Below are 27848 nucleotides of genomic sequence, written 5' to 3' on the forward strand. Positions count from 1 at the left end.
ATAATTAACTTATAAACAAAAATTTAATAGTTGTATACTTATATAGATCGATAATTTCTTCACTTAGGTTAGATAAAATAGACTTTAAAACCCATTAATTTGTTTATAGTTACTATCAAATCTACAAAAAAAATTAATTTTTTTGAATTCAACTACTCCTTAATTTAAACAAAAACATTATTTTTTACAATATAAACTCAAAGCTTTCTTTTTCTAATTCCTAATAAAATTCTTTAAAAAAATAAGTACTTAAAAAATTATTTTTTCCTTTTTCAAAGAAACATTTAATTTTTTCAACAACATAAAATCTGACAAACCCAAATAAAAGTTAGTAAGTATAACAAAAACAAAAATCTATAAATAAACTTTAAAAAAATAAATAATTCTTCTATATTACTTAAAAAAAAAAAAATTAAAAACTCATGCAAATTTGATGAGGATCTTAATTATTAATCATCATCAGTAGATAAAAGGAAAATAGAGTAAAAACAGATACAAGAAAATTAAAATATATATATAAGGAATATTAAACAAAAATAAAACAGGCACCCCTTTTACTGATTACTATTTAAGAAATATTATTGATTACTAAAAAATCGCTTAAGATAATCCAAGTTGAAAATGGAAAGTTAAAAAAAAATCTAAGACTGTTTTGGTTTTTGCTTTTAATAAACAAAGGAAGAATTAATCATCAAAAAAAAAAGGATTAAAAATATAAAAAGAATTATTGGTAAATAAACGGGAAAAATAATACTTACAAAACATTACTTCGTTTAATTCGCCATATAAACTTAAAGCTTATGCTTGGGAATATAAAATGGAAATTTTTGTAGCGTATGAAAAATCATGCCTGATCGGGAATCGAAGCCAGGACCTCTAGGTGAAAGACTACCACTCCGCCACGGAGATCGGTAAATAATTTTCCTTATATTTAAATTTGTTTTTAATAATTTCACTAAATGTAACTGATGATGTTGATTGTTTAACAATCGAAATTAGCATCTAATTTTGGATTTTTATCTTTATTAACAATTCTTGAGCAATATTTCTTTTGATTGTATTTCAACAACCGTTGAGTGTACCTTATTTTTACTCATTCATTCATTATACATTTATTCACTTAAGGCTATGCCTTGTCGATTTAGCCAACTCACTCTCACTTAATTCTTTCCAAGTCATTATATGAACCAAGGCCCATTTCTTCTTTAACATTTTTGATGATGGTTGCAATCGGTCTACCTGTAGGTTTTTTAATCAAAACTTTGTACTCAAATATATTCGTCAAGAACTGGTCATGTCGTAGTACATGTCCTATCAATTTATTTTTACTAATTACACAATATCATCTATCAGTAACAACCGATAACCCATACTGCAATCAACAAAATTATTTAAAAAAGTTACTTTTTTATTTTCTACCTTACATTTCAACAAATTTAGCACAATTCTAACATATTTAGTACAAAATATCCTCACAACAAATGTATAAATAATATTTTTGGTTTACGTACAGATTATTTGTTTTATTTTACAATTAATAAATCAAATCAAACATAAGCGTACACGAGCTAAAAAAAACAACTGTTCATATTTAAATATCGATATTAGAATTTTAATTCTTTATCTATTACAGATTGTAACTGAAAATTATTATTTTTAACACATAATATAGAAAAAAAGTCTTGTTTTAATATTCTAGAACAATCTACAGATAATAAACCCAAAGACAATGCCAATTGCTGAACACTAACGATCAATATACACATATAATAAAAAAAGTACTAAAAAATAAATTACGAAGTTAAAAAACAGCATGTTGATTCAAATTATTAAATTCTGAAGATTAATATTAATAAAATACAATTTAAAAGAAAAAAAATAGCTTACACATTACTTTACGTTATTACAAAGTGAATACAGTAATAATATACTACTATAACATAATAATTTAAAACGCTGTATTTTAGTGTTAATTTTTACAATAAAAAAAAATTAATTAATGCTACTAGTGTGTGAATTTGTTAACACAAACAACTCTTGACTAATCCCATACATCTCACTTTTAAAAAGACAAGAAGGAAAAGAAAAATTTCAGTTAGCATGTGAGATTCGTTATGAGTTAATACTAATTGTTCACAAAGCATTAATTATTTACACACTGTGTAACACCATATAAATATATAAAAGAAACACATTTATATACATAAAAATTTAAACACACATGCACTATAAAAATGGACACCTTTTATTCTCGCTTCAGTTGCAACCCATTCAAATTGTTTTATTACTCTCTCCTGCCATATTCACAAGGTCGAATAATATTTACATTATTATTTTAAAAGACCAAAATTCAAATTATTTTTTACAATTTACGGATATATTAATAAAACATGAATAATAAAAAATCGTGTTTTTATTATTTAATTCAATAATATAAAATGTTACTTAAATTCCTGTTACACCTTACATCAATTATTTTTGAGAAATAAAAGAATATTCACTTAAAATAATATTTTTACTATCTCAGTAGCATCCGTGTCTGCTACATCGAAGGTATTGGGTTCGATTCTAGTAATAATCTTCAACCACCCAATCCCAAAATAATTATTAATGACTTTCATTGTTGTTGCAATTAAAAATTAATAAAGATATATAATAAAAATCTGATGCGCGCACCACGTGACTTACTTATACGCCTATTAAATTACATATACACATTTTTTTAAATGAAAAGTACATAAAATTTTATATCATTAATAATTTCTGATAATTTTTTTTAATAAAAAAAGTTTTGATAACTCTGGAACCAATGAAAATAAGTACCACTTATGACAGTAGTTCGCAAACGTTTCCGAGTCGCGGCGCTCTTTTTTAGTTAAAGTTTTTCCATGGCTCCCTACCCTAAGTAAAATTATGACTACTCGTAAGTAAGAGATAAACATAAATAAATCTCAAGTATCTTCATTAGTTTTTACTACATTACTTACTTCCTTTACTTTGTACAAAGAAGAAAGTAAATATGTTTATATTAAGTATTTGCTTAATCCAAATGTAATGAAATGTATTAATTAAATCTAAAAGTGATTCTTAGTAGTAAACTTTTTTTATTAATTTAAATAATCTGAAGGACACTTCTGGATTAAAAAACGATAGGCTGAATCGATCAGTATGAAAGTGATCTAGGATCTATAAAAACTCAATAATCTGGTCTGTCATATTTTTCCAATTATTAACAATTTTGTACGCACTAAATCATGTATAACTTAAAACTACATGAAATTACATAAATTTTGCTTCAAAATTTTACCCATCTAATTTTTACTAGATTATATTGAACTAAATAAACAAAAATATTAAGAGTTTTGATGTTTTATATTAAGAAAAACTAAAGTGAGCAAAGAATTTTTCGTTAAGAAAAATTTCTACTTAAATTTTATCTGGAATAAACAAAGAGAAACTTCTGTTATAATATAAAATAAAAAACTATCAAATTCGGTGCATTGGTTCGTACTTATGCAAAAAAATCATATTTTTACATAAGTATCCTATAAATAAAGCAATCCACTTAAAATATGATTACATTCTAAATAAAATTTTAAGTTTAAAAAATTATTACAGATTAAATAAAAATTAAATTTTATAATCCGACTGTATTTCTTTAGTCCTTAAAAGTAAATTAATAATTCATAAACAAAATCCTGTAACGTTTTAATTAATTAATATCTAATGGTTGAGTTAAATAACAGAAAAAGAGAGATGAAAAATACAGATCAGAGAGTTTACGTAGTAAAAAGAGGGGGTTGTTATCCGTAGCTTCGTGATCAGAAAAGGCGGTCGGTGTACGGTGTTTACCGGCGTGAAGGACGCTTTGAGGCCGCTTCTCTATACATAAATAAATGCAGGACTATATAATGTACGTTATATATCTCTTAATAACCCCTATTTTTTCATCGCCTTGAATTTCTGCACTCAATCAGATCGAATTAACGTTATTATTACATAATGAGATAACAAGATAATCTTAAAACTCAATTAGACGTCTGTTATTTTTATTAGATTAATAAATGCAATTTATATATATGTCATTTACATTCACATAATTTAAATATTATGAATATTCAAACGGTAAAATCAATTATAAAATAATTTCAATTAAAAAAATTAATTATTCGCAAACAATCATATAACACCATAATTAGTAACAGGATAAAAATATACATACGTACAGTAACTGCAAATTATTCACAAGGAAATAGGAAAGCGATAAAGAAGAGACAATGAAAAATAATTGAAAAAACTACCAACTAACTTCATTAAAAACAAACCAATGATAGATATAAAAATCCCGAAAAAACATCAACGTTTCGATGAACATTAACTTAAGTTTTGGATGAAATATATTTAAAGAAAATATGTTTTAACATAAAATATGTTTTTAATAAATACCCATGAGATCATTCATAATGTAACTTTGAAATATTTATTTTGAATTGCATTGTCTTAGAACAAAATATAGAAGTAAAACTCCCTTTAAATTCATTAAGCGATCTAAAAATTTCAAATTCGCTAAATTTCAATTTCTCGCCGACTTAGAAAAAGCATATAATAGATGAAAAATTAAATATAACATAATATTATATAAAAAATAGGCGACCAAAAAGATATCATCAGCTAAAAATAGAAATCGATTTTATTGAATAAACATTCTATAATACAGGCTAATGATGATATAAACTAAATTAAATACAGTTTTACAAATTTTTAGTTATGGTAATTGTACAGAGATCTCCTTTTAAGTTTTTACAAACGACCACTAAGTGGCGCTACTGAAATGTATCATTACTATTGATGAAAATTTTTTTCTTACAACAGTGACAGCTCATAAATCGGCCGAATAATTTATTTACAGTGAGCGTTAAAAAAAAAATTTGTATAACTGAGATTCAAACCCAGAATTTTATAGATAACCCACCGGGTTGGTCTAGTGGTGAACGCGAGAGTTCCAGCGTTCAAGTCCTAGTGAAGTCGGTTATTTTTACACGGATTTGAATACTAGATCGTATATACTGGTGTTCTTTTGGTGGTTGGGTTTCAATTAACCACACATCTCAGGAATGGGTCGAACTGAGAACTGTACAAGACTACAATTCATTTACACTCATACATATATATCATCTTCAATCATCCTCTGAAGTATTATCTGAAAGGTAATTACCCGGAGGCTAAACAGGAAAAAAAAGAAAGAACTTTATAGATGGAAAGTAGAAACGCTACCGATCTGTTGTGGAAACCGGTGGCAGAATTTTTTGTAATAGAAATAATATAGACAGAATTGAGAAATACGCTCGCTGACGACCTGTAAAATGTTTACCATCAGCAGAAGGCATGCGCTGTACTATCGGTTAATGTGTCCCGTCATAAGCATTATTCACAAAATAAGTATAGATTTAAAAAAATAAATTTTAGTTAACAATCACTCTATCAAAATACTATTAGATATGAAATATCCTGTTCGTTTGATCGACAGTTAATATAAATAGTAGATAGTTAATATTAATCTTAGATATAACACTATTTTTGTCGATGTTACAACATTTTTTTTTGAGTTCACCATTGTTTCCCCCTCTTGGAGCCAGACCCGCAATTAAGCATTTACGCAGCTCTCCAGGAGATTCCATCGCCTCCAACTACCTTTGCAGGAAGTAAGATTCCCCTAAGGTAGCCGGGACCCGGTCTTAAATTACATGCCATGTCTCTAATGCGGGGACCCCGAAGGGTTCCCCCACTGGGACTCCGATCTTGACGCCTCGCCTCTAATGAGGAATCCCAAAGAGATCCCCCACCGAGACTACGGTCTTAAATCATTCCCCCGTTATGAAGTCCCTGTCCAATCATCGAAGGTGGGATACCTGAGCATCCCACCCTCCTGGACTGGACTGCCCAACCCTAGGCCCCCAGTAACGAAGGCGTTACAACAATATTACCTAATATTAAAAATTCAGTTGATCAAAAAATAATAATAATATTTACAATTTTATTAACTTCATTCATGCATAGTTTTACAAAAAAAATTAAATCCCTTAAAAATGTATTTGGGAGTAGAACTAGAAATAAAACAAATCTAAAAAAATCGTTTGGATTAGCTTTTAAATCATAAAGTAAATAAATATAAAAAAGAAGATTCTTGAAATGTTAATGAAGATGTATTTCCTTGAAAACATTAACGAGTACAATTGTTGTACAATCGGACATTGTTTTACAATTGAATTCCGGTTTTAAATAACAGTTTGTTTTGGCATTGGATTTACACAAGCCTAAAAAATTTGATTGTACTTTCATATTACAACATCTTTGTTAAAAATTAATTATTGGATATTTATTGAAAAATTATTTAATTGTCATTAAATAACAAATATATTTTATACTAATAAATTAAACGAATTAATTTTCATGTCTCATACCTATAGTTGGAAAAAAAAATCAAAATCACCAGCAAAGGTTTTTTTATAAACACACAAACTAGGTCTAAATTATTAAATTAAAATTATTATAGTTACAACTTTTCTGTTAACGGCTAAATAATCTGACATACATTAAGTTTATGTACAGTAATAACTTGAGAGAAACCGTTTACAATATATTTGAATATTTAAAAACAAAATATATACTTTTGTTCGAATATGATTTGGCAAGTAATATAAGAATGTAGAAATCGGGTATACCATTTCCTAGTACCATATTTTTCGACCGGTAATTAAAATAATCTAAAAACACTAATTTAAAAATAAAAATAAATAAAATGGTACCGTCTCGGCCTTTCATCCGAATGTCCCCCGGTCAGGAATAGATTTTTTCAAACACTACAAAATTTCCATTTCATATTCCCACCCACAAGCTTCGAACTTTTGTGGTGAATTAAATCATCAATTAAAAAAAAATTTAATTCATCAAAAACATTATTTATAAAAATATAAATAAAAAATAAACCATTGTTTCCTCAATTTACAATTTACAAAAATAAATTTCTCTTTCAATTAAAGGAAAAGATTTATCCTAAATTGAAAAAAAACTATGGAAACCCTGATCGTCTATTTTTTTTATACATCCAAAGGTAAGCTAGCCCTGGAGATGCTGGCCTCAAACGTTTACCAATAAATTGTCCTATATACACGAGTCTCCATACAACATTTCAATAAAATAAATTTACCCAGTCAAAACTTATTTAGCTTCAGAGACGCCATAACACGTATATGTTTTGATTTTTTTTGTGGGGGTGGTTTCCTGGATTATGAAACGTCGAGAAATGTAAAACAAAACCCATACTCCATTTTTTGTCCGACTACCGTATTTTCCTTCTTGCAGCATAATTCTAGAGCTAGGAAAGTAAAAAAAAAACAAATACTTTTTCATAGAAAACTGTTTCAAACAGTAAAAGATTTAAATATTTTTGATTACTAATATTTTTCATTAAAATTCACCCTTACTAACAAAAACGAAACTGAACATAATAAAATGTATTACTGAAAAAAATAAATAATTTAAATAAAAAATGCTTTAAAAAAAATTGTTCAAAACAAAACCATAAAATTAAACATTTCGAAAGTGATGTTCAACGCACAGACAGTAAATGTTTATAAATAGGTTATATGAATAAAGGGAAACTAACTACAAGAATAGTGTAGTTACATTGTTACCAGGATTATTATAATTATTATTATTAGTAAAACTACATCACCAGTACTAATAATAACAACAAACTACTACATAATTTTTATTGTAAACATAAAGGTATGTAGGATAAGAATATACATGTACCAATATTTAATATTTATTATAAACATTTTATTATATAATATATAATATTACTCTAAAATTATCTAACGAGACATGTATATGTTTAAGTAATAAATTTTACATATAAGTTAACAAAATTATTATAAAGAGTAATAACAATAATAATAATTTTAAGATAAACAAAACAAAGATTTGATCATCACTGCAAGGCCCAAATATCTATTGATTTTAATGTAAGGTATGAAGAAGCGCAGTATAATTTATTACGTCATAATAAGTAACATGTTATTTTATAAAAACGTGCTTAAAGTTGAATGTATAAAATTTACAATATATAAACAAATAGATAGATACATATTGTTTTTAATACGTAAATTATTAAAATATATTTATATAAGCGTAAATCACCAGGAGTTATTTTTAAATACTATCGGATCCGTATGATGAAGTATAATTTATATACTAGGATAAATAGATTATTACGATGGACATTTATACATTTTTAATCGTCACGTAATACGCTATTATCCGAATAATATGACACAATCCCCACTCCTTATACTGAATGTATAGAAGACTGGCAGTGATGAAGCGTAAAATCAATACGATTAAATATTTTTCTATTATAAACTCCCACAAACAGTCTTCCGCATTCATCGAGTAAAATGAAAGGCAGTTTGTCTTGTCATTTAAATATTACTATATCTTTATAATCCTTTTTTTTATTATTCCATTAACTGAGATTAAACCCCCGTAATTTATTTAATAATATTACCTTAAAAACGGGTTAGTTTAATACCGAGAAAAAGGCAACCGTTGAACTGTAATTATTATTCGATATAGTCAGTCGTAAACTGGTAAAATGCAATAAAAAATAAAATTATAAAATATTATCTAAATATGTAAAGGCACCATATTTTATTTTATGCAGTTCATTTAATAAAAATACAAATAATTCCCATTCATATTAACCTTATTTAAAAATAATCTTTTAAATTATTTAATATTTTTTTATTTGTACATCGTTAAATAACATTAAGTTTATTATACCATCGTAGACTATTATATAAAAAAGTAAACAAAACATTACATGATCATTAGAATAAAAGAAACTAATAATAATATTACTATGAGAAATAAAATAATAACTGAGACAAAATTATTATAGTATTATATATTAAAAAAAATATATCCAAGATAAAAAAATAACATTAATAATATATTATAGTTTTACAGCAAACTATTATTTTTCTGTTAATAAAATACGATTAATCCACGGGAAAAGATGAAATACAATACACATTTTATAAAAATAACTTGTTATTTTTTAAAAAAAGAAAAAAACGATTTACCGGTATTTTGCTATAAAAATTATTAACTTTAACTAGAGGAAGATCCTTAATACAGTTTGATTTAGTTTTTTTAAATATGGAAGCGAGATGAATTTTGTAATATACATATATATTTTAACAGAGATAGAAATAAACACAAATACTCTTTCTATTTATACTGTATGGAGTTTTTCGACAAACCCTAAAATTTGGTACTATAACTTAATCATTTAATTTTTAAAGTTATTTCCGTAGTAGTATCATTGTAATTGAACTCTAAGATATAAATACAACGAAGGAATAAAAAAAAATCTTAGGAATAACAAGCTTTCCGTACTAGGGATTTTACCGTGAGGGATAAAGTGAATTCCTAATGCCTTCATAATGGCCTCGTAGAAAAATATACACATTACAAATATAAAAAAATAATACAAAACCAATAAGAAGAGTCAAGCAGAAAATAAAAGATTTACACTTTCCACCTCATTTGATTAATTATTATTTCCTCATTTGTTAATTATATTTTATTTAAAATTCTAACCAAAATTTTTTTTGACGAGGCTGGATTATACATAATTTATTCCACCTTAGCAAAAATACTTCATTTCCTTAAAATGTTCAATCGTTTTTTTTTTTAGATATTTAAGAAAGGAAGGTGACCCAAAGGGATTGATAAAACGAATTGATTTTTTAATTATGATTTCCTAAAAAATAAAACAACAATAAATAAATTAACCCTCCAGAAGTATTATTTTTATTAGCAGGCAAGTAACAATAATAAAAGAAGCGTGAATTCTAATAAATATTTAGTGTAAAATATGTAAGATAAGAAACAAAAATTTTTAACGTATTATTTTTGTAAACTGAAAATTTCGAATAATTTCATAAAATAGTCAGTTCGTAACGTAAAGATTTTTAATATGATGAGACCACATGCTTGTTGCTTTTGATTATATAGCAGAGTCTATTGTAATAGGATTTTGTTTTTGTTTTTTTGAAATCGTAATATTTTCCCTTAAGAAAATCAACAACTAAACCTAACTATTTTTGTCAAAATTGAAACCGAAAAGAAACCATAAAAACATTACAATATCTTTTCGAAATCTATGTATTTATTTAATTGATATTTTTTTATTATATAATCATAATTTTCCAGTAATAAATGTTAATATATTATTACAAACCGTACGAATTCAGTTATAAATATGAATTTTGTAAATTAATAGTGAAACAAAAAAATAATAGAGATTAGAAAAATAATAATAAAGAGATTTCAAAAAATGATACTGTACCAACGAAAATCTAAGTGTAATATAGAATAACATAATGATAAAGTAGGATAAAAATACTTAAATTATTATTGTGGTTTTTTTTTTTTAATGTAGAGTTTATAAAACTAAAACTTTTAGTGATAATATATAGAAAAAAAAAGGAAAAAACGCTTTCTAATTTCAATAAACGTTATACTGAAACAGGTTAACTGCAATATAGAGATGTGAATACATCACTCCTTTTTTTACTTCTCACTTCAGATATTGCCTATATGATGAAATCATGTTTACACAAAAAATTTTTTAACAATCTTCTCTTCTTGTAGTAATAATAATAATTAAATAAAATTTTTTTTACCTAAATTTATTAATATGAATAAGCACAGAGGTAAGTAATAAAAAAAAATACGATGATGTAAACTTTAAAAAAAAACGAATGATAGTAATTGATAAAATTTGTATTTAATAACAGTAATAATAACAATAATAATAAATAAATAAATATATATTATAATCACACACTCAAATAGAATGAATGAGTTTACCTATTGTTAGAAGAGAAAATTCACATAAACGCGCGCTGAATTCATTATAATACACATACGTGAATATAGGATCATATATGAGTAGTTTTAAATAGATCAACTGGACCACAATGTATTCAAATAAATAATAATAAACTTACGGGATATTATTACGTAATCTTGTGCTCATTATTGTAAGTGATTTGACTAATATATTTATATTATGATTAACTGTTTGTTATAGGCTAACCAATAATTATAAATTATAATGATTATGGAAAAAACTTACTTCATCTTTGAAAAAATAAATAACACGATTTGATGTAAGGAAGTAAAAATGCTAATCAATAAAAAGTAGCTTAATCTGTATGATTCAGCTTAAATCTATTTTATATTATTTTAATAAATTAACAATTTTAAATAATATAATTAAATATATAAATAAAATAGAAACAAGCGAATGATATCTGTAATAATCAAGGTCATACATTCAGATTTTATTAATACGTTTTAGGACTTAAACGTTTGCCAAAAAATAAACAATGATAGAAAATAAAGCAATGATAATTTTTTTTAAATACTTTCAATAAAAAAAATAAATTAAAAAAGGTCATTCCTACGAAAATAGAAATCATTTGATTTCCATTTGAATTTCAAGATAACTTTAAATCTATATACATAAAAAACGAGTTGATTCCTTTGAAATGCAAGATTAAGGACCCCATAGGTATAAAAAAAAAATCTAATTCGACAAAAAATGTTTATTTACTGCAAGAGTGGTTTTTATGTTTTTTTTTACACTCTCGATTATCCGGCTGTTCAGTCATTCTCTTATTCCGAAATTCAGTTATATCTATTTCCGAGACGGTATGACCATTTTAAAAATTCAAACGGCTTATTTTTTACCAATTTGAGCGCTAACATTTGCATAAAAAAGATGTCATATTAAAGTTGTCAATAGGTGAAATGAATTGTATTTGTTCATTTTGTGGGGCTCCTAAGTTTCAGTCAGAAACAAGAATGTGTTGCGGGGATGGCAAAGTTTTACTGTAAGAATTACCTCCGGAGCTAGCATCTTTATTATATTCTGACAGTCCCCAATCGAAATAATTTTTGAACAACATCCATTTATGTATCCAAATGACATCATTCGGAGCATCTATATTTGATTTAGATGGGTATAAGTCAACCTTTAAAGCCCAAGGACAATCGAGGGACCAGGAGGCAGAGCCGCCTGGCTAGGCGAGCGAAGCGAGTCCTGACCGGCTAGTACATATTTATTAAAAATCGCAAAAGTAGTAATTTAATATAGTAAATGACACCGTACTTCTGACATTCGAATTTAAACCGCATCACTGGTTCTTATATATATCCAGTGTAATAGTAAAAAGTATAATTATCGGCGATTCACATCGGTCCATCCCGTATCATTGTTTTTGTAACAACGAATCATGCAGATAGAAAACTCCATTAATGTAAATCGAGAAACCGAATTACAGTTATTCTTTCTTTAAAGGCGATATAACTATAGGACTAATTTTCAGGTAAGAAACAATATTGAAACTAATATTTTAAATCTACGCTTAAAACTAGTAATACAGATTAATATAGGCTAATGAGTGCTCGCTCTGTATTATCGTTAATTTTCTTAGTAAAGAATTAATAAATATAATAATAAAAAATAATATTTACCTTTGTAATAACCCATTTAAAATTATTGTAGACGAAAAAATCATTTTAATAAATCAAATCTCAAAAAAAATAATTTTAATTAAATTTTGAAATAGAAAATAAATATATTTTATTTATTTATAATTATTACAAAATGCTAAATAGGAGAACAGATACGGAATCAAAAATGGAAATTTTTAAAGAAATATTAGTAACTGATATTTAAAAAAAAACAAGTTTTATTTGAAAAAATCTCCTTGGAAAAATAAAACCGTAAATTTTAATATTTCATTTAAAGGATTTTCTTTCAATTTTCCAAAGCTAAACGTTAACAAAATAATTCTACGGAAAAATTGTAAAAATTATTAAAGCTAAGAAAACATTACGAATGGTTGCTAATTATATATATTAAACAGTAAAGAAGAAAAAAATATCTTCTTTAATGAGGCAGAGAATAATGTTACGGAACTGCCTGAAACATGTTGCTCCGGCCTTAAATCCAACAGATTGAATATACTGGACGGTTACATTCAAATATAAAATTTAAAAAAAAATTGAATACAAATAAAGAATCATAAATAACTAAATGAAGAAATTTGAAGAATTTTAAAATAATTTTCGTTATCCTGCTATTAACTTGAAAAATAATTCTTTTTTTTACTTTAGCGTGCATGCTGTAAAAAGAACTGTTAAAAACAATAGAAGATGAATAAAGATTAAGCAATATCAATTACCACAAACTAAGCTGTCCTAACAAAAAAAAACCGCGCGCATACACACACACACACACACACACACACACATTTGCTATGAATCAATACTTTAATTTTAAAAAAAGGACATAAAAATAACTTCACTGTTTCCCCAATAAAAGATAAAGCAATTAATCAAAATAATAATATTCACAAAATTTTGAGAAAATTGACTCCAAATAACCTATTGCACCTCCTGGAGAAATTGACCACAAAGTTTTACCGACGAATAGCACTACATACATGAGTTTCTATACAAAATTTCATCAAAACCGGTTTATTCATCAAAAATTATTAAGCTTCAAACATGCCAACACAAGTACGAATATTAGCCCCCACTTTTTTCTTCTTTTTTTTAAGGTTCCTGGGTCATGAAACATCAAGAAATGTAAAAAAAAAAAACAAAAAAAACTCAAACCATATTTTTTTACTGATAACCATACGTTCCTTCTTGCAGCATAACTCTACAGAGTTATGATGCTAGGAAAGAAAAAATTGAAAAAAGTAAAATTTTAAGTAAAAATCAACTTTATTTGCGAGCCATTCTTCCTGTTGTGCGATTTCAAATATAATAATTTTTCTTCAAAATACTTTTAAAGAACAATATTAACTGTTCACTACTTTTTAACCTAATCGATTTTACACAACAGGTAAAAAAAAAAATTGAAAAATATATTCTTTAAACAGTTAAATCTTTCCTTATTGTTTTCTTAATTCTGAATCAGTTTTCAATAGTTAACTTTTTTTACAATCAGTTAAGTGTTAATTTAAAAAATTAAAAACAGCTGTTTTTTATGTGCAGATTATGGATAATACATACAATAATGCAGTTATTAGTTTAATAAGTAAAATAAAAATACGATTATTTTATCAATTAACTATATATATAAAGAAAAACTATATATATACATATAAATTTTTTTTTCTTAATTTAGATAAGAGCATAACAAAGACTTCTAATCTAACGCAGAACAAAAATTAACCTTAGGAAACATTAGAATCAGATTTCATTATCTATATTGTTCAAATCAGGGTTCAATTCATGTTACACGGAATTTATAAAGAAAATTTCGTCAAATCACAAGTAAGAAAGATACAAGATAATAGATACATAATTAAATGGGCATTACTAAAGATACGGAAAACGTAATCGTCGATAATATCTGATAACCGTTATTAGCTCTAAACCCGACCAATACTAATACACAAATTATATTAATAATACATCTTACAAATACATTCACCTTTTATAAAAGAATTATTTAAAAAATCACACATCACTGATTATAACACAAAATAAAATTAAATACTATATAATAATATTATAATACTGTTATTTTTTTTATTTTGTTTTAGGTACCGTAGTAGGTAACCATGACACCAACTACTACATCGTTACTATGTAAGTAATCATATAAGATAATATTATACTGATGAGTCCTAAAATTATATACACAGTATAGGCTATACTTAATTTATATTGCCTACTTAAAAAAAAACCCCGTGATACAATATTTTTATTTTTAATCTTATAAATAGTTATAATTTTAAGAATATATATATATATATATATATATATATATATATATATATATATATATATATATATATATATATATATATGTATATATATATATATATAATGATATATTTATCAAATTATATTTAACTATTAAAAATTATATATATTTATATATAAAACTGGTAATTCAAAATAAAGAACAGAGTGAAAGTTACTAAATATTTTGAAACCATTTCAATAACTACATTAAATAATATTTAATCATCATAATATGTACATAACCCTTTTAATTAAATGCACAAAAGAGTATTGCCTAATTAACAATTTATGAAGTGAATTTACTATAAGGAAAACGTATATATTCAAATCAAACGATCCCAATGGGCGATTAGAAAGAAAATATGGTATATATTTTTTCGAATTAAAAATATTAATAAAAAAAATAATAAATAAATAAATAAAATTTACTACTGAAAATGAATTACCTATTTTCATGGTAATATAAGATGATAGGCTGACGTAAGAAAACCTATCAGAAGCCTATGTATATATATATTTAATTTAATCAAGATAAGTTTAAAACGAGGGACTCTCACCAAATATCCAACTTCAAATATATTAAAATTAAAGGAACGAGAGATTTCTCGTTTCCTTCTTATTAAGTTGAACATATGTCCATCAACCTACCTACCTACACCATTGGAATACAACTGATATTCAGTTCAACATGCGACAATTCCCTAAAAGAAAGTAGTGATTGTCGTATAATTATAATCATTACTTTCAGGAAAATCAACTCTTTGTGATGGTACTTGTACCTCAAAATGCTTTACACGCATCAAATTATTAAGATGAAAGCAGATTTTCAAAGCGAACAAATGACTCTAACCCTTACTGTCTTGAAACAACGCATTACGTACACTATTTTTAAACGGTAGTAAGAATGGTAGCACAACTAATTAACTTAAAAGAGTTGCAGATGAATATCGTGATTGAAAATACAAACACAAAAACGCCGCATTGATTCATACGATAATGCGAATTGCCGTCATCCATACTAAAGTTGTAGAACCTTAATATTTCATCCGGAAGGTCCCGGATTCGAATCACGATCAGATTTGGAATTTTTCAACGTTAAAAAATGTTCACTTCATATCCTCATGCACAAGTATAAAAATTATATGTTGGTGTTAATACTTTTAGAAAAAAGTTATATATTTCAAGTAATAGGATTCTTTAGGGGCGAAACTACTAAATATGTAGTGTGTATAAATATATATATATATATATATATCGTAAAAGGATGTTAGACGCTTATTACTGCCCTCAAAAGAAAAAGGAATTATCCAAGAAATTTATTCGGTTTTATAATGGTACATGATCTACTTTAAATATATATATATATATATATATATATATACAAGTGTGGTAATCATGGAAGAATCAGATTTCACGATAATAATTTCTAACTAGAAGAAATTTTAAAACAATGATTTTTTGTTCATCAAATAATTGCGATAACAGATATAATTTTATTCTATTTAAAATATCATAATACTTATAAAACAAAATAATTTGTTCTCCAGAATAAAATTACATCGAAACTTGTGAAACATCGCAGTAAAAAAAATTAATTTCAAATCGGTTCGTTAAGACGGTGAACATATGCGGCGAGTTACGGTGGCATAATAGTTACGTTAAAGCAAGGCCTCCCCGCATGAAGTAGTACCAATTATACTGTGTACAAACTGAACAACAATAGTGCGAAATCTTAAACTGTGCGCGCCGGTTTACTACGGAAACAGCTGTTGTATCAGTTAGTGTGTAACTCTTTTAACAGCGAGAGGGAGGTGAATACAGACCACGTGACCAGAGTTAAGTAATAATTAGGGAGTATAAGTGTTACTATGTGTTAAAAAGCGACGGCACGGCGGCGACTCGTGGAAGCGGTTCCATTGCCATGTAACAGTGCGTAAAACGTCCCTGGAACAAAAGGTGTTGTTTCCTACCATCCAGTACAATGATTTACCGCTTTTTCTGACAGTTAATAGTACTATTATATTACAATCCCTTAAATATTTAACAAATACTTTTCTAATGAGTGAGTTTTGTAATTATTAAACTAAGTACACTATTGTATAATTTTAATAATAAAACATTAATATAATATGCAAAACTAAGGCAAATTCATTAACATATAATAAAAATAAATACATTAATAATAATGAAATCAAATCTGTACTAACGCGGAACGAAATAATGGACGTTCAGGAGGAATAAATCCAACAGCAGCATTTTTATTTTCCAAAGACTCTGTAGCTTCTTTAAATTTATAAACTAGAAATAAAACCAAAATTCTGGAACTGTATTACGGAAATCCTAATACCAATTTTCATTAAAAACAGTCGAAATTTATTAAAATTGAATCTTCCAGTCTTCAAATTTTAGTAAATTATTTTAGTAGAAAACAAAAAATTCTAACTTTTATCGAAAAGTAATTTCTTTAATTAAAATACATATAACAAATACTAAACCACGAAAAAAATTTAACGATATTATTAAAACACCGATAGCCCACCATGGTATAATGAGAAAGCTTGAATAAAGATAACGATAAAACAATTATTCAGCACGAATGATTTATTAATTTATATGAAATGAATTATGGCTTTGGAGAAATACGTAGTTCCTTGATGTTGATTTGTGCAAAAAAATATTTGTTACGTATAAATTATAATCCAATTTTTTGCGTTTCAGGCTTTCTGACTGTGATCTGTCACATTGCATGGGTAAGTTTCTTTAAAAAATTATAATACTAACAAGCATAATTATTAATATTTAAAGTCATTACTAATAATTACAATTATTTTTGAATACCATTAGCAGCAACAGCCTCATCATAATCGAATCGTCACAGATCCGTAACACCTCCACAACTCTCTTACCTTTTTCTACCTCTACATTACCAACATGATAAACATCTTAGGTATTTTTTTCCTATCATGATTTTATTAATTATTCCGTTTCGAGTTTTTCTTCATTAATTTTTTATTACATTTTTTTTTCTTTCAGTTGAATTACAATGTATTTTTTTTAGGAATAACAGTCTTCCTTAATTTCTCATCGGAATACTTCTGACTTAATTATTCATTTTATTATAATTTGTACGTCTATATTTCAAAGAATTCTTTCTTTATTTTTCACAGCTTTATTCTAAAATTTTTATCCACCTACATACACTTCTTTAATAAAAACAAAGAAAAATATTTTTCTCAGAAGCAATACATGATAAATTAGAGAGAAAGAGATAATGCGGAGTGTTAACATATATTAATTTAAGACGCAAGTTAAAATGCTGTAAGTATTATGAAATTAAGCGACTAAACGAATTCAGTGGGATTGTACTTACACCGTACTTACAGCAATTAAGTTTAAACCTTTAACTTAGCTAAAAACAAAATATGTGAAGCTTATTGGTTAGTAGCGGAATAGCCGCATAACTACACGAAATTTATAAGCGTGTAAAAAACAATTTTACAGTATACAAATAATTTTCCACTAATATTCATAAACTAATAACAAATATTTCAATTTTTTAGGGTCAAAACGGGTACAACTATGACAGGCCGCAGAATCCATTATTAACAGGACCAGGAGGTGGTCGTCCTGCAGGAGTTCCAGGAAGCACTGGCACTACAGGAGGCTCTGGTTTCCCGACAGGAAGTCCTAGCGGTCCAACAGGAGGCGGCGGACTTAGCCCGACCGGAGGTCAAACAGGACCAGGAGGTCCTGGTGCAGGCGGTCCAGGACGTCCGGGTGCAGGTGGTCCGGGAAGTCCGGGTGCACCAGGAGCCGGATATCAGTATCCTCGTCCAAGTACACCAGGAGGCAGACCGACCGGTCCATCAGCCGACGCACCCAGTTTCCCCGGAACTTCTCCTGGAGGACCGGGAGGTTCTTCAACCGGCTTTCCAGGCGGACCTAGTACTACTGGATATCCTTCATCTAGACCTCAAGCCGGTGGTCCCAGTGGATTTCCCTCGGGCCCCAGCGGTGGATTCACAGGAAGTACTACACAAGGTTTCCCCGGATCATCGACTCAAGGATTTCCAGGAACTAGTGGTACGAGTTTCCCGGGTGCATCGACTCAAGGCCCTTCGGGATATCCTTCTGGACGACCCACAACACCGAGCGGATTTCCATCAGGAACACTGTCTGATGAACAGCCGACAGGATTTACAGGACCGTCTACAGGAGGCCCGCAAGAGGGTTATCCCTCTGGTAGACCGACCGGTCCGGCATTTCCACCTACAACTGGAGCAGGCGGTCCATCGAGCGGATTCCCCGGAAGACCAGGAGCTATCGGCGGACAACCCGGCACTACCCCAGCAGGATACCCATCTGGAAGGCCAGGAACTACCGGCGGACAACCTGGAGCCAGCGGACCGTCTGCAGGATACCCATCAGCAAGACCAGGAGCTACCGGAGTTGATGGCTCGTCGTCAGTTTACCCATCTGGACGACCAGGAACTGTAGGTGGATCACAAGGTACAACACCGGGATTTCCAGTTTCATCCCAAGGTTATCCATCAGGCGCTCCAGGAACGGGGCCAGGCATCAGTGGACCTTCCGGTCCAACAGGTAATAACTGAAAAATGTATTATGATAAAAGGAATAAGAGAAGATAACTACACTTAATAATGTATAAAATCTACTAAAATTATTAAATGTTTGAACATTATTTTTAAGGAAAGTTGTAAAAATTAAATCTTTTGTGTTTGAAAATTCATAGCGTTAAACCGTAGGATAAATCATAAAAAAAGAGATTAATTTTCTTCAATAAAGATCTTAACTACAATTACAATTTTTTTTATAAATCTAGCAATATAATCATTACATTAAATTTCATCTAAGCAAACTTTTTTAGTACAAATATTATAATTTTTATTAAATATGTTTATTAATTGAGGGAGCTATCACACTCCTGTTCTCATTTATGAATCATATTTACAAAAATTAAATAGATCACAGCTTAATTTTAAAATGGATTTGATTCTATTAAAGTTTTTCTAAATTGATAAGAGCATGTGATTATTTTCAGGAGGTGGATTTCCAGGAGCTCCTGGTGCAGGGAGACCATCTAGACCAGGAAGCCAACAAGGACCAGGTAGTGTAGGAGCAGGTTATCCAAGTCAGCCAGGCTATCCGTCTGGTAGACCTGGAGCCACAGGATCACCAGCTGGTGGTTTTAGACCACAGCAAGATGAATATCAACCAGGAACAGGTGGTCAGCAAGGTCCTGAATTTCAAGGAGGAGTTGCAGGAGGGCAGGGCCCAAGTAGTTTTCAAGGAGGAGCCGCAGGAGGACAAGGTCCTGGTACATTTCAAGGTGGTGTCTCTGGAAGTCAAGGACCAAGTACATTTCAAGGAGGAGTTGCTGGTGGCCAAGGACCAAGTACATTCCAAGGAGGAGTCTCTGGAAGCCAAGGACCAAGCAGTTTTCAAGGAGGTATTGCAGGAGGCCAAGGGCCAAGTGGTTTTCCAGGAGCTCCAGGTGCAGGACAAGGTCCAAGCGGTTTCCCAGGTGCAACAAGTGGAGGACAGGGACCAAGTGGCTTTCCAGGAGCACCAGGTGGAGGACAAGGGCCAAGCGGCTTTCCAGGAGCTCCAGGTGGAGGACAAGGACCAAGCAGCTTTCCAGGTGGTGTATCAGGTATTGGGGGTGAAGATGGAACTTATGATGAAGGTGACTATTCAGCAATTCCAGGTGAGCCTGGTACAGATTATCCTATATATTCTGAAATACCAGAAACATCTTTCCGATGTGAAGATCAACAATATCCAGGATATTACGCTGATGTAGAAGCAAGATGTCAAGTGTTCCACATTTGTGCAAACAATATGACTTATGATTTCCTCTGTCCAAACGGTACAATATTCCATCAAGAATTCTTTGTATGCGTCTGGTGGAATCAATTTGACTGTGACACAGCTCCAAGCCTTTATGGACTGAATGAAAAACTGTATGATTATTCAATAGTTGGAAGCCAACAAGGAAGTGGACCACAAGGACCAGCCATTGGATTCCCAGGTCAAGGCCCATCTGCAGTATTCCCAGGTCAACAAGGTCAGTGGTTTTCAGAATCTTATTTTCATAAAATTGTAGACACATAACTAAAGTAGTCGGTCATTATGGGCTCCATATATCCATGTGAATGTCCATATATATATATATATATATATACATATTAACCAACCTTTTAATAATGAGCTTAAAATCTGCAAAGCAGCTGTGATTTTAAAAAAAGTTATAAATAAATATAGTAAAATCCTATATCAATAAAAAAAGCTCAAGTAAAACTAAATAAACAATTGCAATACACAACAAAAAGAAATTACAAACAATTAATTATCTCCCAATTAGTATTATTCATCTAGGGATGTAACTCTTACTTATCTTGTATGCATATTTTTTCCTTGATAAATTTCACTAACTTCATCTTCAAAAATAAAAATACTAAATTTTCTTCATATAATGTAAGTTGTTAAATTAAAAGATAATAAATATTGATGAAATCACTAAAACAAATGCAATTACTTTAATTTTATTATTTTGTAGGTCCAACAGCTGTATTCCCTGGTCAACAAGGACCTCAAGGACCATCTGCAGCATTCCCTGGACAACAAGGACCTCAAGGACCATCTGCAGCATTCCCTGGACAACAGGGCCCAACTGGGCCATCAGTCTCATTCCCTGGTCAACAAGGACCTCAGGGACCATCAGCATCATTTCCAGGACAACAAGGACCTCAAGGACCATCTGCATCATTCCCAGGACTACAACAAGGACCTCAGGGACCATCTGCAGCCTTCCCTGGACAACAAGGACCAACAGGACCATCAGCTTCATTCCCTGGACAACAAGGACCAACAGGACCATCAGCTTCATTCCCTGGACAACAAGGACCACAGGGACCGTCAGCAGGATATCCAGGACAACAAGGACCACAGGGACCATCAGCAGGATATCCAGGACAACAAGGACCTCAAGGACCATCAGCAACATTCCCAGGACAACAAGGACCTCAAGGACCATCAGCAACATTCCCAGGTCAACAAGGACCATCAGCAACATTCCCAGGTCAACAAGGACCTCAGGGACCATCAGCAACATTCCCAGGTCAACAAGGACCTCAGGGACCATCAGCTGCCTTCCCTGGACAACAAGGTCCAACAGGACCATCTGCTTCATTCCCTGGACAACAAAGACCACAAGGACCTTCTGCTGGATTCCCAGGTCAACCAGGAATACAAGGACCAGCTGCTGACTTCCCAAGTGATGGTAAAGAAGGTTATCCAAGTGGAAGACCTCAAGGACCAGGTTTTCCAACTCAACCAGGTGCACCAGGTGGTGATCAAGGGTTCTCGAGTCAAAGGCCTGGTGCTGCTATCCCAGGACAGACTCCTTCAGGTCAACCAAACAGAGAATATTTACCACCCTATAGGAGATAATTAATCTGATGACAATGGACTATCCAAATCAAATTTTGTAAATCGTTTTTTAATGAGTGAATGCAGCTGACTGTTAGTATGAATGTGCTCAATGTGTAAATCTATTTTGATGCGCTAAATATAAATAATTATAAAATTTTTTATAAGATTTTAAAAACTGTAAAAAAATTGTAAATAGATTATTTAAGCATAGTCTAATATACTAGATATTTTAGAATTTGAAAAATGCATTAAGAAAATAATACAACCAATCAATTGATTGGTGTAAGATTTTTACTACTAATGTTTTTAACTCCGTGACTAGCTGATATTTATTTTACTTACATAAGCTTTAAAATAATTGATATTTAGCTTCTACATTAATTTTGTACATTTTTATTGAAATGTGCAATGATGCCATAAGTTATAATAAATTTGGTATATTTTTTAATAATCATGTGTTTTTTATTTAAAACTAATGCATAAAACCTATTCCAGATAAGCTTTCCCAATAATTTGAACAATCAGCATATTAATTTGAACAAAGCAACATATTCAATAGCCACCTTACCTTGTTCATTACATCTTAATAAAGTTGATAAAAGGAAAAACAGTTAAGTTAATAGAAGAGCTCAAGATTACGGTGGTAAACCTTAATTAATACTTTACAATCTGGTTCAAATTAATTGGGATGTACTATTCTGTAAGGATATTTTACTACCAAAATTTGACAAAGTGGTCAAGAAAGATGAAAAAAATGTTATTTTATGCCAATATATAAAATCATGGAAATACTGACACATGGCACAAAAAAAATAAATAAATAAATTTTAGGCATCAGAGTATGCCTAAAAATATCTTTATGCTAAAGACTTTGCTTTTACCTGTTGAATCAGAAAAGTACAAATTGTTTATTATAAAATTTTCCTCATATTTTATATGATAATGAAGGAAGCACATTTATTGTAATAGATGCATCAACCAACTCCTTTTTTGCTAGAATAGACAGAAGAAGATCTCTTCACAACAGATTATAACCTAAGTTACAATTTGACAGCTGGTATTCCCCTTTTCTCAGGCCAACCAATTGAGCGACAAAACCAATAACTAAAGTGCACTGATGATATGGACTTTCAAATCCAATTTTAATAAATAGTATTAATCTTTTTCAATTAATATCCAAATTTTGGACCACAAAATTACAAAAAAAATTTCTATAATGAAATTAACAGATTCCATTATTACAACTTCCTTGATGCTGCAGAATTCTATAGGTTAAAACTGAAGTAAAATTATAACTTCTATTAAAACTTGAATATCTATATCCATGAACTCAAATTTTGGTAATTAAATTAATGACAATTCAATACAAATAAACCTACTACAACTATCCTAAAATAAATTGAGCTAACACTTTTTCAAATGAGGTATTATAAGAATGAAGTAATAATACACTGAAGTTTGACTAGGATAGACTGAAATTAAGACTAGTTTGTTAATAATGATTAACAAACTACTTTACTGTAATATCTGCTAATTTGAATATCTAAAATGTAGATTTTCAATAATAGAATAACAAAATTTCAAAAGTTTTTTTTCTTTTGAAAAAAAATAGTACAACAGAACATCTACTGTAGCAACAATCAATGTATGCAACTGACATAAGAAATTAAGATCGTAAAGATTTGAAGATCTGTTTTAAAAACCTTTCATCCAACAAAAAAATTAAAAAATTTGCTGACATCAAACAACGTAATTTAATAATAATAAAAAAATGTTTTAGGATACGCAAACACCATATCTAACATTCACATTAAAAATTTAAGATACAACTGTAAGCTGTAATCTACAAAAATTAAATGTTCTAAATGAAGTGCCTTCTATGTTATATCCAGATTGATTTTTGAAAACATTAATTTTTTTACAGTACTGATTTTTTCTAAAACTGGTATGTATGCTTACATATTTTGGAGTTGATGGTATGGATTAAACAAATCATTATTTCATACTATATTAATAACTGTAATAAAACTCAGGAGAGCAAAACTGTAATCAGTTTACGAATATCCTGTTTTTAATTTTTTACAAAATGCAGGAGTTTTGTGTCAAAACACATTTAATAATGTAATTTCTTTTAAATATCAAACCATATGATCTCCAGAGAAATTAAATGTATTTTTTAACTTAAATAATCTTTGGGGTCCAATTTATTAAATTGGCTTCATTCATTAACATTAAATCCTAACTTTAACACTATTATTTTAAAAGATATCAAACATCATCCCGTAAGAAACTTCAAACGTTATGAAATCTATTTTGAAGAAGATCAAAAGAGTTTATTTAATTACAGAAACAACTGTTTCAAATTTATATATATGACATTTATTCTTAAACAAATTAAACTATCTACTAAAAGAAATCAAGCTGAAGAAGATGCCAGATACATTTAAACTTTGCAAAGGGATAAAAATTAAAATAATGACATTAAAAATCATTTGCAGTAATGATCGATTACATAGTTTTTTCCTGATCAAATTTACATCTTATTTTATAATTTAACTGAATGATATTCAACTGAGTACGTTACAAATAAAATAAGACATTGTTTTCAAGTACCACCTCTCAAAATAAATCGCTATATTAACCCACTCGCACAAAACATAAAAAATAATAACAACAATAGTAATCAAAAAATTACAAAAAATAATAACAACAATAGTAATCAAAAAATTACCTTAGACCAAACATCCTTTGATACCTTCCTAACACTCTTCCTCTGACCACTTAACAGATCATCCCTAACATTTTAGAGTTACTGGTATGCTTAGTTAATCCAAACTAATAACTCCACTTAAAATATTGTTTATGTTAATTCTATATACAATTCTCATAATAAAACAACTAAATTTACTGAATTGAAATGAGGAGATAATTTACATGTAGTTTCACCATACCTCAATAACATAATTGACATTGATTACAATCAAGGTTACACAAGTCTCTTCAGATGTTTGGTTAATAATGTTTTACACCACACCTCCTATCAAGAAAACTGAATCTTCCTAAGGTATATCTTGCTCATAATAATCTTTTTTCTTAAAAAAAATTATTATGCAAATATGTCATGATTTAATAAAAATTTTAACTTTTAAAAATAATTAAACTGTCTCTACTTTAATGTAATTCCTTGAAAACGTATACAAACAGACGTTAAATGATTTATGCAATACTATAAAATAGCATTACATTTAATATTACAGTAACGTAAAAAAATAATATAAGATAAATATTCAGTTTATTCTAGTAAATAATTAAAACAGTAATAGAATATATAATTGAAAGTAAAAAGGTTACATCAAATCAAAAGAACCGGGATACTTCATGCATAATATACAAAGTAAATAACTGAGACTACATTAACTTAAATCCAACAAATAATAAATTCATCAGAAAATATGATCATTAATTTTTATTTAAATCAATTTCATAAATATAATTTCAACCTTTTAATAAGAGCAATATTACATAATACTTAAGTAATTTTTTGAACTGAATGAAATTTACCTTAAAACTACAAATGTTTTTTTAAATTTTCTTTAACTGCATGGTTTTGATAATTTAACTGGCTCCAAATTCACAAAATAACCAGTCTTTCCATTATTTATTGGTCGGCCAATTCTTCATGGTCCTTACCAATCTATAATCATCAACTTAGTATACACCATGCCACTGTTCTCTATGCATTTTGTCACGGTGATTTTCAACCTTCAGCTTTTCCTTAAATTTTTCATTTGATATTCTATCTAATAATACAAAATTCTGGTAAACATTAATGATACCTCATTTCTATGGCTTGAAGTCTAGACAGTTGTTTATGTGATAACACTCAAATGTCAGAACCCTACAACAAAACTGGACTGGCCATTTAAAAATTAGATCCGGATATACTTTTTACTTAAAATTTAATAAGTATATAAGCAATGTTTATTACGGAAAAATTCAGAATTTTGATCAGATCTCTCTAAAGCTCTTCCAGTTAATAGTCACTTCACTATCCAGTTTTTAGATTTTGATAGTCTCAGACCTCCCCACCCTAGAAGATATCTCTCTATAGCCAAGCACGACCTCTTCCTATAACCATTAACTTAATATTAATGTATGGAACAGAACGGAATGCAAGAATGGCGAGAGTTTCAATATATCTCCCTACAGATCACAGAACCTGGACAATGTCCCTTGCTGTATCTTTCTATTATCGGGTGGATTTCATCGGTTATTTAGTGGCAGTTATAAATTTTAAGTTTTATTTATGGACGGATATGGTAATTTGCATTCCTATCCGTATGGACCACGGTGTAATTTATTTACCACTTTTGACCATGATAGACTAAGCTTTTGAGCCTAGTAATCCCAGCGTGATTCCCCTTCAGTCCATCCGCTTAAGTACTTTTGGTACCAGCACCTATGAGCTAGCAGGAGTGTGCCTACCGGGGCCCTAGTTATTTGGAGGGAGAAATGCGCCCCATTCTCTACAGGGAGTCGCTTATGCTGACAAAATGAAATTGTGGTTTCTTCATGGGATGGTATGGGGTGATGTCTAGCTTTTTATAGTTTTAACAAAATTTAATTGCGAAAGCGGTCACTTTCGCGGCCGGAATTTTTGTGCGGTTTCCATTTATAGGTTACCCAATATAGAGGCTCCTAAGCCTGGTTTGTCATTTTTTAGGCATACCATAGGGTAGGCATACCACCTTTGCAGTTTCCAGCAATTCGGAAAATATCCAACGTACAAACTTAACGTGAATATTGTGGTTATGGTCGCTGTAAGAGCGGGTGGAACATTCCGGAATGCGCGGGCACCGATCCCGTCAATACCCCGAGCCTTGTCGGGGCGTGTGGCTTTGATTCCAGCGGAAACCTCCGCCTCAGTGACTTGGTCTATTTCTAGTGGGGCGTCCTCCACCTGCGCTAAATAATCTACGAGGAAGGACTCCACCTACGTTGTGTGGTCGTCGTTCGGGGCGGGAGGGGAGTTTGGAGTAAATTGGTTCTCCAGTGTGTCGGCAAAAACTTCCGCCCTGTCCGCCTCCGAATATTCCAAAAGGCATCGTGCCCTACAATCGGGTGGCGGGGCTTCTTTCCTTCTCGTAGTTTTTTGTTTAGCTTGGACACTGAGGCGTGATCGTCTGAGGCCGAGGCGAGGTATTCGTTCCACGAATCCTCTCGATGTTGTGCCAGCAGCTGTTTCACTCTGTCTGTTTGAATATAAAAAGCCCTTTTATCATCGGGGGACAGGGTAATTCGGTATCTCCTCCTCAGCCGGCGCTTTTCTGCTATAGCATCAGAAACGTGAGGTGGGAGATTATAACGGATAGGCCTCGTGGTCTTTTCCGTAGAGCTGTTTGACAGAGCCTCGGTCATTGACGATGTGACGCGTTCGACCGTGTCGTCGATTTTCGCCGGTGTTGTCAGTTCAGGATGCGCTGGTCTGT

The 27848-nt window shown here is 29.7% G+C and overlaps 1 protein-coding gene across 1 annotated transcript; it reads left to right on the forward strand.

Annotated features, from left to right (window-relative positions):
- The first annotated feature begins 14717 nt into the window (after nucleotides 1-14717).
- Nucleotides 14718-22377, forward strand: LOC142328286 (uncharacterized). Its single transcript, XM_075371990.1, has 9 exons — nucleotides 14718-14745; nucleotides 17623-17654; nucleotides 18465-18522; nucleotides 18673-18741; nucleotides 18946-19134; nucleotides 19258-19497; nucleotides 19997-20923; nucleotides 21494-21976; nucleotides 22007-22377. The coding sequence occupies exons 1-9, from the start codon at nucleotides 14718-14720 to the stop codon at nucleotides 22375-22377; spliced, it is 2397 nt and encodes a 798-aa protein (XP_075228105.1).
- The last annotated feature ends 5471 nt before the right edge of the window (nucleotides 22378-27848 follow it).

This window comes from Lycorma delicatula, chromosome 7, assembly GCF_047948215.1.
Source record: "Lycorma delicatula isolate Av1 chromosome 7, ASM4794821v1, whole genome shotgun sequence".
Taxonomy (NCBI): domain Eukaryota; kingdom Metazoa; phylum Arthropoda; class Insecta; order Hemiptera; family Fulgoridae; genus Lycorma; species Lycorma delicatula.

Bases quoted from the DNA above. Each gene is read 5' to 3' on its own strand.
- LOC142328286 (XM_075371990.1), top strand. From the start codon at position 14,718: ATGACACCAACTACTACATCGTTACTAT. The intron at 19,498-19,996 runs GTCCAACAGGTA...CTCCTGGTGCAG, and splicing joins AGGCATCAGTGGACCTTCCG to GGAGACCATCTAGACCAGGA. The intron at 20,924-21,493 runs GTGGACCACAAG...TAGGTCCAACAG, and splicing joins AGTTGGAAGCCAACAAGGAA to CTGTATTCCCTGGTCAACAA.